At 31.5% G+C, this 14,697-nt stretch overlaps 1 protein-coding gene across 2 annotated transcripts in view; it reads left to right on the top strand.

Moving 5' to 3' along the window:
* The window catches only part of LOC126735109 (RING finger and CHY zinc finger domain-containing protein 1), a 25,616-nt gene continuing 10,919 nt past the window's right edge, over positions 1 to 14,697 (top strand). Inside the window, exons 1-6 of one of the 2 annotated variants that reach the window (XM_050439038.1) lie at positions 1 to 317; positions 3,981 to 4,142; positions 4,228 to 4,383; positions 4,432 to 4,710; positions 4,778 to 4,871; positions 11,729 to 11,857. In XM_050439038.1, coding sequence (XP_050294995.1) covers positions 201 to 317; positions 3,981 to 4,142; positions 4,228 to 4,383; positions 4,432 to 4,710; positions 4,778 to 4,871; positions 11,729 to 11,841 — 921 coding nt within the window. In that variant the 5' untranslated portion in view covers positions 1 to 200 and the 3' untranslated portion in view covers positions 11,842 to 11,857. Of the gene's footprint in view, positions 318 to 3,980; positions 4,143 to 4,227; positions 4,384 to 4,431; positions 4,711 to 4,777; positions 4,872 to 11,728; positions 12,348 to 14,697 lie in introns of those variants that run through there. The other variant, XM_050439036.1, reaches the window with a different exon arrangement.

Raw genomic sequence — 14,697 nt, forward strand, 5'->3', positions numbered from 1 at the left:
TAATTAAACATTCATTTCCATCCATCATTCATCATTATATTTTAAACCTGAGTATTTTTGAATCAATTTAAGTTTAAATAGTTCTCGATTTACCTAGTCCTTTTCCTAATAGAGGCTATTTAATCCATTTACATAAAGCAATTTACGATAATATTTTAAAATTAAAATTACAGTCTATATAGGACCTAGATAACCTAGCTATGGACCAAAAGGAGAAAGAAATGGAAGCAGCGGCGACTCCGGGAGCTGAAGGACCCCCAGAAGAGGCAATAAAAGTTGTGGGGTGCGCTCATTACAAAAGAAAGTCAAAATTTGTTGTAAGTCATATATTAAGAAACAAAAAACAAAAGCCTTTGTTAGGAACATATTTTTGGATTTAAATTTACAAGAAAGATTTTTATTAAAAGCTTCTTAACTTTAAAGTGAATCAATTTGACACTTGTTTGAATACCATTTAGTACAAACTAAACTAAATTGTCCTTCACAATTAAATTTAATTGGCAATAAAATGTAAACAATTTAGTAGTTGATAGTTATAAATAAAAAAGCACAAAAAAAGATTTACATGACATACAAATGATTTAAGGTAAATAAAATACATTGTATAAGATTTTCACAAAATGCAAGTTTTTTCTGTGAACAACAGTGAAACTTAACCTAAATAAAAAATTTTACCCAAATATATTGAACTAAATATATCTAACAGCAATGGCCACTGAATGCAATTTACAGTACTTCATACTGCAGCACAGCAATATGCCACATATACTGCCAGCTATCATAGGTCTCAAATTATTCACAGTTGACCAAGCTGCCCTCTGTTATTTTCTATTTTTTAACTTTATAAGCAAGGGGTACTTATACTTTTTCATATCCAAATTGTCACAAATAATTCACAATAACCTGTTAATATAAGAGGGTTATAGATACTTATAAAAATTTAAACTTTCTTACACATGTTTAAGGGAAAGTAAAGGATCATATAACAAGGTAAAGATAAGAAAAAAAAGGAGGACTGGGAATACAGAGAATTACCATTCAAAAATTGTAGAATAGACTTACACACTCCATACATACATACATACTCCAAAGTTCAGTTGTACCAGCTGAAAAAAAATGCAATCTAAAAAATATTAAAATATTTAAACACAAAATTCATTTACAATATTGAAAACAAACATCTAATGTAGTGTAAACCAACTCTAATATTCAAACAAGTTATTCAATCAAGCCACACCTGTAAGCAAAGCAACAAATGTAAGAAATTATTGCTCCAGGACCTTAAATTTTTATTTGTTTTAGGAATAATGTATTTATGTTTCAGAGCCTGGCACTAGTTTAATGACTGTTTGAGGTCAGTAGAATATAGAAAAAAAAATTCTCTTTTTTTAATTAAAAAAAAAGTTTGGGATTCTTACCTATATGATCTCATCTAAATATTAAGAGAAAGAAAATGACAACTGTTCATACTATCTAGACAGTAGATAGTCTTATTAAGATAAGTCACCATACCAAATTTCATTACTTTATTTTATTTATTTGTTACAACACATTGTACATTTGTTTACATATTATTAACAGCTACAAGGACACTGTAGCTGTTAATAATACAGATACTAACTTAACATATCATAAAAACTACTGAATTATGTAAATAATAAAAGGAAATACAAAATAATAAAAAGAATTACTTTTCAATAAGCAATTTAGAATTTATTTGAAAAAAACTTAAATATATGAAACCACCAGCCAGGTTATCAAAATGTTATTTCAAAGTGTTGTCATCTATTTATTTAGTGGTCAGTATGACTAATTATTATGCTAATCAAGAGAAAATAAGTATGATTAAGGAGTAATACATGGGAAATAGTTAGACATAGCAAAAAGTCTCTGAAATGCTCTCGTTGAATTTTCCTGAGACATTTTCCAAGTAAAACAATAGCACAGAATATTTTTTATAACTTTGAGACTAAGGGACAGTAATTAGTAAATGCAAATGCTCAGAGCAAAATAATATCGATGGCAGAGTTGGAGAACACTCAGATTTTAAAATGTTACTTCATAATGAAGAAATTAAAGGAATTAGCAGCAGAACTCTTGTAGAAGTTGTAGAAAAAGATCATAGTACAGTATTTTGCACACTAAAAAATTACAAATACCATTCCTTTAAATATCAAAAGCATCAGGAACTAAGGAAAGGCGATGAAATACAAAAAACAGATTTCTGTTTTGAAGGTATGGAAAGGGGTGTATAACCACAGGGATTTTTCATGAAATTTTTGTTTTACGGGCAAATTAACTTTTACTTTAAGTATTGACTTCTTACAAGGACCCAGTACCCTCAAAAGATAAATCTTTTGGTGGGTATTTTTGGTCATAAAATTATTGGACCTTTTTTTTTTGGAAAAATATTTGGGAGCAGATTCATTTTTGGAACTTTTACAAAATCAAATTGGACCAGTATTAGAAGAATTACCTTTCACCAAATGACTTTCCTGTGGGGTCACATTAAAAGTGTTATTTATAAAGATTTGCGTTATCAAAATTTAGAAGAGTTAAAGATTGAAATTTTAATGGCATGTAATCAAAGAATGCATATCAGCTTAGTAATGTAAGAACCGAAATTTAAAACTAATTAGGATATTGTTTGGCGGTAAATGGAGGATTGATTGAGTATTTCATTAAAAAAAATTAATGTATTGGTTTAAAAAATAGTTTTGTATTTATTTTTAATACTTTTTTGTTGTTTTGCTTTCTTGCGTCTGTTGTTTGTAAGTAGTAGCATTTATTGATAAAATCACTTAACAAAAAGTAATGAAATTTGGTGTGTTGGCTTATCTTACTAATATGACACTCCACCCTAAAGAATACCTCAACTATATTAATGAGATGACAACAATATCAATGGTATCATAACTATAAAACAGAAACATATAGAGAGATGGATTGCTGCAAATAAGGTTAAAATAAGATTTGTTCCTGGGAGCCTATCTTATTTTTGTTCTATTATCAGTTTCTGTAGATTTTTCTTGTTTTTTTCCTCTTAAGTTAAAAATTTAACTAATTATTTCGGCCCTTATTAAATGCATTTGGGTACCTACATAGCTTTTATTTATTATAGTAGTTCCTATTCCTAGTAAATAACTTAAACATAACATACTTAACTTTAAAATCAATTTGCCTTTCGAGAGAGGAGAGAGAAGTGATGCCTCTCTTAGATTATCTTAGAATTTATCAGTTTAAATTCAGCTTTTCTGGAACCATATTTTGTGACAACAAATGAAGTAAAGAAAATTTAATTTCTATTTTATTTTAGATAAACAAGTAGTTATATATTTTGTCCAATTTGGACTCAATTTTGTATTAAAATTATAACCTAATATAAACTAATTTTTCTTTTATTTTTTTTAATAAAGCATCCTGTGATTTAATGTTAGGTGACTTTGTTAATAATTGTTTAATAATCCTATTTAGTAAATATTTAAAAAAATACTGTAATTATAAAAACCAAAACTCAAGGAAAAGTTGAGAGATTATCAAATCATAATTACTAACTACAATGAAATGTAATAAAATAAATATTTATTCTTGAAAACAAAACAGTGAGAGAGTAACTTTGAAGATAATATATTAAACACTTTTATTTTTGTAAATTGTTTCTAAGTGCATTTTAACTTAGATAATTAACTTAGATAATTTATATTACCAATTAGATCGGTATATTTTCAAAAAGTAAATAATATCTGTTTCCTCCAAGTTATTAATAAAATTCTTAAAGTACATTTGGTTAATAGAATTTATGAAAGTTAATTGTAAATTTTTTAAATTGTTAGTGTTCTGCCATATGATGGAGGTTGTTGTAACAAATCAAACATGACTTTTATATCTAGTATCTATTTCTGAAAGAGTCTGGATTTGTTAACAATATTTTAGTTAAATTTATAACTGCAAAGCGCATTTTGTTTGTTTCTTTGTTATAGTCTCCCTGTTGTAAAAAAGTCTACACTTGCCGTTTCTGCCACGACGAAAAGGAGGATCACACAATGAATAGAAAGGAAGTAACTGAATTAATATGCACAGTATGTGAAGAAAGACAACCAGTACAAGCTGATTGTAAGAAGTGTGGTATAAGATTTGGAAAGGTAAAACTTATTCTGATTGTTCTTTTATGAAAGTGACATGATCTTTAAAACCATTCTAGAAAATTATTTACTTTGCAATTTTTAGTATGTATGTCTAGAATGTAACCTGTTTGATGATGAGGAAAAAAATCAATTTCACTGCCAGGGATGTGGAATTTGTAGAATAGGTGGGGCTGATAGATTCTTCCATTGTAAAAAATGTAATATGTGTTTGCCTGTACTCCTCAAAAATGGACATCAGGTAGGATCCATGCCAAACACTTGAAACGAAATTAAATATTCTTTTTAGTGTGTAGAAAATGTGTCAAGAGCCAACTGTCCAGTTTGCCTAGAGGATATCCACACATCTAGAATACCTTGCCACATACCAATGTGTGGACACTTGCTTCACCGGACATGCTTTGAACAACTCTTACAAGCTGGACATTATGCTTGCCCTATCTGCCAAACATCTCTTATGGATATGTCACAGCTTTGGAAATATCTGGACCAGCAAGTGGCTAATACACCTATGCCCACCGAATATAAGGATTATGTGGTTCATATTCTTTGTAAGGACTGCCATAAGGTAAATACGTTTCTTTTAAAAGTAAAATGAAATATATTTTATATGAAATGCAACTATATTTTTGCAGGAATGTATGGTACCTTTTCATGTGGTAGGGTTTAAATGTTCTCATTGTGGTTCCTATAATACTTGCAGAATTAAAGGACCTATTAATCCTTCTGGTAAGTACTAAATATTAAACACTAAATATAAATATTTGGTTTTGGCAAAGAAAGAAACAATGAAAATGCAAATGTTTACACTTAAGGTATTTTTAGACTTAATTTTATTTTAGATATAGCATTGGCAAATATTCATAAACATTCAAATTTTGTAGATGTAGCAAATATTTCCTTAATGAAAAATAGTGACTGGTTACAGTTTTTCAAATTTTAAGGAATTTGTGGCATTATATGACTTATTTACAGAAAGGCCCAATGGGACTGGAAAGGAACGGACTACCAGGGACAATTTTTATTATTATTTTTTTGAGGGAGTACTTAACATTTACAACATAACTTCTACTCTTTTAGACGTTTAATTAAAATACAAATTTCTAACGATTATAAGGTATATGTATTAGACTCGTGTAAAGAATATATCTACTGATCCATCTAGTTTCTGATCCTGTAAGTTATTTAATGGTAAAAAGAGTCACTCTAATATTCCTGGAATAGTAAGGCGGATAAAGGCCCGATAGTATGGTTGTCTCAGATCTGCAAGCCATATTAAACCTTTTTGGGTTATTCTTCAGGACATTTAGATCCTCTGTTGACCTGGAGCATCCCTCGACTTCCAGTAATCTACCTCATCTTGATATTTCTATGTGAATGCCTCTCAAATTATTGTGGCTGGTAGGATACCTAAGAGTAAACTTACATCTGAGGTCATTGATATATCATTTAAATTTTTTTTTGGTTAGGGATTGTATTTCTGTCCTGGCTAATTCCTTGACCTACATTTTAACTTGATACTATCCACACCACAAATTCCACACGTTTGGAAATTTGCTCGAATATCACCTATATTAAAAGCCAGGAGTCCGATTATATAACCATTTCATATTTCAAATAATTTTTTATCAGTTTTTGTTTATTTATGTCAAAGGGTCATTGCCGTCGATCGGCACAGATACCAAGTTTTTTTTTTTGGTGGGTGATCTTGTGTCTAATCTAAATTTATGAAACGTCGATGTCATTTATATTTTGACTTTCAAAAACCGTTTCATTAGATAGATCATTATGTATTGTTGACTAATAAATTGAGATCAGTATGGCCTCTCAATTGGGTAAATGGGTTTCTTTCGTTTATATTTTTTAATAGATCCCAGTTTGTCGAGTATGAACTAAAATATTTTATTGGTACCACAGGGTTCTAGCCTGGGCTCACTATTATTGACTTAATTCAACTAACTTAAATGTCATAGACTAGCATTTGCTAATGTCTTAAAGCTATATTATTTTCTTCAATACTTTCTATATAATATAAATAGTATTAATATTAGTTTAGGGCGAGAGTGATGAAAATAATCTGGGAGTTAATACTGCTAACTGTAAAGTCAGTTATTGCAGATCATAGATCGTCATTACCTACAATTATTTCCTTAACAATGGCATATTGAGCGGGCTTAATCAGGTTATTGATCTTGGCATAAGCTTCAACTCTGAGTTTACCCTTTTAGCGCATATTCACAATATTGTTTGATCAACTTTAAAGAAGTATGAGTTCGAAATTCTTAAAGTTTTACTCTGGAATCTACATTTAACATGCTGTTTTAATGCTTTGTCAAATCAAAATTGGAATATGGCTGCATCTAGTGATGTAAAATTCTCGAGCACGTAATTTAAAATAATGTTCCCTGAGCACGAACGAGCATGAACGAGAATAAACAAGCATAAACGAAAAATACCTGAGAATTTATGTTTGGAATGTGGTAAAGTATTCAAACACTTATTTTTCAAGATTTTTTCTCAAAATGCTCAAAATTCTCAAAATGCCTAGAAAAATGCTCAATATTCTCCTAATGCTTTGTAAAATACCGACACTGAATTATTGTTCTAACTTTATAAAAACCTTAACATCATAATATTCATAAATCCGGATAGAATAAGAGTATTCATCATAAATAACCAAATATTATATCTAAAGGGGTTTTTAAAGAATATACAAGAATGTTACCGATCAGGTTTGATATTATATTCTTAAAAACTGAGCATAGTTTGTGTGCTATGCTATGTGAATACAAATACAAAGTAGGTAAAGTAACATGAGAAACGTTTTATGATGTAAGAAGTAAAAAGTAACTCGAAAAAAAGCTTTATATAAAAAAATAAACTGCAATCTGCAATAAACCAAAAATACAGTTTTAACCTAACTCAGGTACTCTAATTGTGGATCAATATCAAGATCAAGAGTAGTCAAGCCCATCGAAACTTTCTGGCTCAGTGCTAATATTGGAATCGAAATCGTGAACACTGTAGGCCCCGCTCTCTTCGTCATCGGTTTGGTTAAACGCAACACAAAATGAACAAAAAATGCATAAATAACATGCAAAAACTACAGTCGGCATTGCTACAAAAGAGACCGACCGTAATATTCGGAGAACCGCCGCTGTCGGCGCCGGCGCCGCTTTGTCTTTGTGATTGATGATGTTGCCGACAGTAGTTTTTATAAATAAAGCGCGCCGAATACGGAATCGTGCTGAAAATTCTCTGGCGAACGTTCGCGCACGAGAGAACGATCTATCTTGCGCGCACAAACGATTTATCGGGCGCGAACGTGCGCGAATATTCGCCATAGCATGAAGGGAACGTTCCTTCATTTACATCACTAGCTGCATCATATGGATTCAATTTTATCAGTATCACTTTGATGTGGTTGGATCTGTTCAGCGCAAGTTTCCTAAGTGTCTGGGTTCTAGACTTGATATTAATTATCCCATTAGGGACCTACTAGACCACTTGAATCTATATTTTTGCCTTATAATTTCTTGGTTGGTCAGCAGCTCTGTCTTCTGTATATTTGGGCTTCTTGTCTAATCACAAATCTATTCTTGTTTTTTTTGCAATTTTGTTGCAAGTGTCTTCCAAATTTGTCTTGATAGAGAACATTCAGGCAGCATCTGTAATATTTGTTTTTTTTTTTGATTATTAAAAGAGAAACTTAAGTATACTAATAATTAAACATAATAAATAATTATTTTATCATTTTACTTATTGATTTTTTAGAACAAAAACAAAAAGAACACAAATAAATTTTAAAAATATATATTTTTTTGCTAGTATTGCAGAACTGCAATCTGAGTAATGCCTTTGAAGTCTCATCCACCACTACTTCAAAAGATTAGTATGTTTGATGATAACAGTCTACATGTAGTTACTTCCGAGATCATTGGCAGATGGTAAAAGTCAATCGCATACCTTCTTTTCCAATATATTGGCATGGGGTTTTTGCTCCCGGAGGCTTTTCTCGGCGCCACACGTTATTAAATAGTGATAAACGAAGTAATGATTATAGGAATAATTCGAACAGAAATGTAGGGTTTAAAGAATGTCACGCATTTCCACAAGTAAAGTAAATATTCAAGGCGCCCGATGTGCTAATAGAACAAACTATAGCAAAGGTAGAGGTCGTTTCGCTACAATATGTAAATGTGGCAGTCCTTCAAGGCCCTGTGCTGGGACCAGCTCTCTTTTTTAATATTTATTAATGATCTGCCCCTAGAAAACAATTTGGAGAATTTTGTGCTTTTTGCTGATGACACTACAATCTAGTGTTGCAGGTAGACAGCGTTATATCTTTTCAGCTGGAGAATCACTCAAAAGACAACGACCTTTACCCTAAGAAAACTCTGTCGTTTAATTTCTTGGAATTTTTCTTGTTAAGGCATTAAAATGGGTCAACCATGTTGAAACTGTTGAAAGTATGTGCGGTAGACATAGAAACAATGTGTTTCTTTTACATAACCTGAATAGTTGTGTTTCTCATACCACTCCGCGAATTTTGATAATTTTCAAAGGGTTACGGCCTATGGCACTCTTGCTTGGGGAGGTTTCTTTCACTTTCAGAAGGATAAAGGTCCCGAAGGTTGTTGGCTTGCAAAGGAAAGCTAATAAGATTTTTTCTGGTCTTGGTTATAGGGAGGATTGTTGAAGTGTCTTTGTAAGATTAGGAAGAAAAGTCATTTTATAGTATAGATGAGTTCCTTATTTATCAATTTTAATTTTTGTATATATATATATATTTCAGTTTTTTTTACCTTTTGTTAGTGGCTAAGCCATACATGAAAACATCATTTGAAACTAGTTAAGTATGTATTTTTTCTTATTGCAGTTCTTGATGTAAGTATATGGTTTTATATATATAATATTCATAATGTGTAGTGTAGGGACTCATATTGCCAATTTTCCTTTTGACTAATGTAAACAGCAATGTTATATTAATACTAAACGATTTGTATTTTGATGACGGTCAGTACAAAAATAATTTTATTATTTAGGTTTGGAGGAGAACGTTTTTTTAGAATCCTGTAAACTAATACGCTAAAATAAAACGTAACCAAAAACAAAACGTATGCATGAGTTCAGCTTTTTTTACGTTAAAAAAACATGACTTTTACATCGCAAAACAATAATCTATCTGAAATGGGGCCACTGGAAGTGAATCAAGAATTATCCAGTTAAATAAATATCGAATTTCTAAACTAAATTGTTACTCAAAAAATACGGGGTATCATATCAACATTCGTTTCGTTAGGGTAATCGGATATAAATTATAGAGTTATCACTTGGGAAGGAGTGAGGGATTGGCATATTAGACAACTGAATGTTTCCCACAAATTTATTCATGAAAGAATAAGGTTGGAATCTCTTAACGAAACTAGATAAAACCAAGTTAGTTCCAAAGAAACAAAAAAATATTAGACAAAGATGTTCAATACAACACTCTAAAAGCATTTATTCTTTTTCTATTAGTTTTGCAGCAAAAATGTAACAAAGAGTTTGAAACATAACATTAAAAGTTGAATAGATTTTAGGTTTGTTCTACTAAGCAATTGGCGGATTTGTCAATTTTACTTTTCATTATTTGGCAATAATGCTTCTGATTTTTGATATTTTTCTGATTATTGACTTCCTTTTTCTTTTATGATTTTAAACCTATTTGAAGTCTGTGTATATTTTTGTGGAACTTAAAAACAATGTTATTATGATAATATATGTATATAATATTTACTAAATTACCAGGTGTACAAGCTATAACACAAGTTTAAATCCGATGCTTGCTCATAGATGCCGTCAGTAAGCATATCAAGCTGATATGTACACGCCATTTTTTTAATGAGTACCACATCTGTCAACAATAATCAGTTCGCGTCATAATCAATTTCATACAACAACCTGTCTAGTTTTGTGCCAGAAAAAAATCATTTGCAGGGAGATATTTTTCTGCTTCAATTTTAAAAAATCCGGCGCTGAATCGCATAGAATGCTTGTAGAGGCCTACGGTGGCAATGCTTTATCGGAAATAACGTACCGAGATTGGTTTCGTTAATTCAAAGATGGCAATTTCGATTTGAGAAGTAAAGAGCGTGAAAATCGCCCTAGGAAATTTGAGGACCACGAATTGAAGGCTCTTTTGGACTGGGACGATACCCAAACGCAGATAATGCTGAGCAAGTAGCTGTTTCTCAACAAGTCACTTCCATGCATCTGCATGAAATACACACTGCATGGGTAAGGTTCAAAGTATCGGAAAGTGGGTGCCGCATGAATTGAACAATAGGCATATAAAGCGATGGTAAAATAATACGAAATCATACTTGCCAGGCACAAAAGAAAGACGTTTTTGTATCGGATTGTAACTGGCGATGGAAAGTGGATTTATTTTTTTAAAATGCTAAACGAAGAAAATCGTAATTTTTCTCGGCCAACCATTATACCCAAAACCAAATCGCTTCAGACGGAAGACGATCTGTGCGTTTAGTCGGATCAGCGAGATATCGTCTATTATGAACTGTTGAAACCTGGTGAAACTGTCGATAACACACAGTTATCACAACAACTGATCAAATTGCGCCGTGCTCTGCGTGAAAAATGCCCGAATATGAGCGAAGACATGATAAGCTGATTTCCTCCATGACAATGCTGCGTCGCTCACGTCAAAAAAACTCCAAAACTATTTACGCTTAGCTGGGAGGTGCTATCAAACCCCGCTTATTCTCCAGACCTGGCCCCTTCCGACTATCATCTGTTTGCCTCGATGGGCTACTCGCTCGCTGAGCAGCACTTCGATTCACAACGACGTCGGAAAATGACAGCGGATTTGAGCTTGTACACCTGGTATACAGGGTGTCCAAGATAAGGATAAACTGCATGGGGATCTCGGCAACGATAGGAGAGACGAGATCGGTTAAATTAGAGAAAAGTTGCGCAATTCGATCCTTAATTAAATATAGTTTCAACCATTTTAAAATTCCGGAGATATCCAGAAAAGAAACGAAATTGGGCAAAATGGTTTTTATTTTTTACCAGCTCTATTTTAACAGATACCAAAAAACAGAGAGTACTTTTTTATTGCCGTTTGTGCTTTACAATTTGATGTATAAATAGTTTAAATCATTGACGTGAATAAAATTTTTTTTAATATTTATTATGTGTAATACATCGTTATAATTGTCATTTAATAGACTTTCTTACACACGGTGTAGTTTTTTTTTCTCTAGAGAGAGAGATAACTCAGAGACGAAACGTTGGATTTAAACTGTTTATACATCAAAGTAAAGCACACAAAGTGGCAACGAAAAAGTACTTTCTGTTTTTTGGTACCTGTTAAAACATAAAAACCTTTTTCCTATTTTCGTTTTTTTCTGGATACCTCCTGAAGTATTTGAAATTTTAAAATAATTGAAACTGTAGTTAATTGAGGATCGAATTGCGCAACTCTTCTCTAATTTAAACGACCTCGTCTCTTCTACAGTTTCCGAGATCCCCATGTTAACTCACTCATATATTTCTCTTTCTAATTTGTAACCTTATTACAGTTTCGTCCCCATCTGGTCAAGTATCCCTTGGTGAGGGCAGCAATAGCGGCGGCGGGAATAACAATCAACCTGAAGAAAACAACACCAATCAGCGACCGCCTTTATCTCAGTAACATTTACTGATCTTAGGTGTGGTAATTTTCCTTGTTTGCTCGCTTGTGATTTTTTTACTGCTCATGCTATTTAAACCTTTTGAGTATCTTGTTAGATTTTAAGGAAGTTTTTATGATATTCAATTGCCACATAAAATGCATCACGACAGAAAGTGCACAACAAGTCAATGGATGTGTTTTTTGTTAGTTGATAACTATAGGTCAATTCTTATATGTACAAAATTATTCAACTAGAAATTATTATTTGGCTGTTGTTAACATTTATATAGTAGCTGTACATATAATAAGCGGCTTCTTGTGGTAAAAAGTACAGATAATAATAATTATTGTGAGACTTAACCAAATCGTAAAATGTAATAAAATTTTTAGGATTAATCATAACATCTAGGAGAAAATTTAGGTCTTAATTTATTATCCGGAATTTACTTAATTTTAATTTTAAACATGTTAATCAAAGTTTCAGATCTAACTAAACTTTAAATTCGATTAAAATTACTAAACTTTTATGCATTTTATTCTAATTGAAAATTCAGTACCTCTAAACGTGTGTAAAGTTACAACAGAAAAACAGAGCAGGTCAAAAATATTCAATATGCCCCAGAATAATTAAGATATTACATTTTGGTTTGAATTACAGCAACACGAGATACCTTCTTTAATTTTTTTATTGATTTATACATTGAAATTCCTTTTTTGTCGTAACCAGACATGCTCATTCTGGTATATACATACTTTTTAATAATTTGAAATGAGGTATTCATGCTTTTACTAAGAGTCTAATAACGGTTTTATTTTAAACGTTTCATGAATAATTGAGGTTCCTAGGTATCAAAGGTGGCAGTCTCCATCATTTTGACTTTTGAGCAAAGCACAAAACATTGCTATACTTTTATTCTTCGTGATATAAAAACATAAAGGCTTCACAAAACAAAAAATGGCAAACTACGGCAAATTGTAAACTAAATTCCTAAGCATTTTAAGAAAAACTTATGGAGAATGCCGTTTTTAATACTGAAAGCTGGATATTGCCGATTTTGATACCAAAACTGGTTGCAATGAAATGCTAAATGTTACATAATATTTTGAAGAGTTTCTACAGATAGTTTGAATTATTATATTATTTTAAAAAAAATATATTATTATCAAAATGATATAATTAAAATATATTTTGGAACATGATATTATATCAAAATAGAATGAACTTGTTTAATAAATTCACAGTCTCTTCAGTTTCTTCATCAACTAGCAACGTAATATTATCTTCTCCTTCTTTAACTACTAACTACTCTTCTTCGATATCAAGAGAGAACATATTTATAAAATCTTAGCTCTTCCATGGACCTCCAATTATTGCCAAAGTGCTTAGTAAGCAATTTATGGACATCTTTAAGTTTCAGCGAATTTTTTGAAATTTTCATGAAACTTTTTGCAGATCACTTTCTATAATAACAGGGTCAATCATATGAAGACTATGTCCTTTCTTTAAAACACTTTCAAATATTTACAAATTATTTTTGTAATGTAATTCTCCTCTGATGGTTACATTTCCGGTTTTACATTTTTGTAGGTTAACTCGTTTTGTATTTTCTATTTTTGAAAGAAAAATGCCATGAACCGGTCTTAAAACACTTAAGATTGTTTCTCTCGAATTGAAAACCTTACAATTTTTATCTAAGTTACTAACAAATACGTTTTTGGCTGTATTAAAACTTCCAACTTTTTAATGTTTCTTAATATTTCCAAAGACCCAATCAAGGTATATATTCCTACCTGGCAAAAAGAAACTACCGGAAAAATTACCTCTCAAAGTCCTTTTGATGAAAGGCATTCGCAACACATATCGATTAGTGTAGAATTCTTGTTTTGGCCGCTACAACCTTATGCCATTTAAAATCAATTTTGGTAAGCCTGTCGAATACGACTAAAGAAATTTCGTTGGAACCATTTCCAAACTCGCTCTCCGTCCAATAATACGAAAAGACGTTTTTTTTTTTGAGTAAGCTTCGACTTATATGTCCCCTGGACTGTGGTTAAATTGTACAAATGGCTTTGTCTGGAGTAGTACGCACTTTGCTCTGTCACCTTTGGAAGCACAAGGTTTTTTTAAATCATCCTGTGATTTTTTAAGCAACTCAAAAAAGGCATTAGCTCTTAGCTTGTAAATTTTTTCTCAGCAGCTATTTTTCTTTCCTCTTCGTCTGTAGATGTCTTAATCTTTTCTGTTAGTTCAATTCATACGGAACAGACAGTACGAGGAGTAGTAAAGCTAAGGTTATATCTAGTATTAAAAATCATTCTAAAGTATGACGGTTTTATTTTCTCGTCTGGAGAGCACTGAATAGTATATATTTGGTTCATCTTTTGTATTGATAAATCTGAAGAAAGATAGCGCCTACATAAGGAAGAGCGGCAATAATGTGATTCAATGCTGTATTATAAAATTTTTGGAAGGCGTCTAGTTTTTGTTTTCCTTTAAGTTTGATATTTGTCAGTCACCTCCTCTGTCTTCCAAAGGAGCTTCTCCTGTTTTTAGAAAAGATTTCATAACGTAGGTTAGACGATGTTTCATAATATTTAATATGTTTAAGAACGTTTATTGGCACACTAGAATATCTTGCTGGGATATACTATTCCTTACAAAGCATTTTACAGAAGGTGTTTTCGCCTCATGGCTAAAGGTTTTTGGACGGCGACATTTAGGTAATTGAGCTGTACACAACTTTAAAATAAAAGCATCTTGGCGAATCTTGTCCTTAACTACATAAAAGGCGTAATAGTAACTCTTTCCTTGTTAGAGATGTGCATTGATAGGCCTTCGTTTTGTGTTCGCAAGTCGGAAATTGTGGTAAGTAGATA

The sequence above is a fragment of the Anthonomus grandis genome, chromosome 4 (assembly GCF_022605725.1).
Source record: "Anthonomus grandis grandis chromosome 4, icAntGran1.3, whole genome shotgun sequence".
Lineage (NCBI taxonomy): Eukaryota > Metazoa > Arthropoda > Insecta > Coleoptera > Curculionidae > Anthonomus > Anthonomus grandis.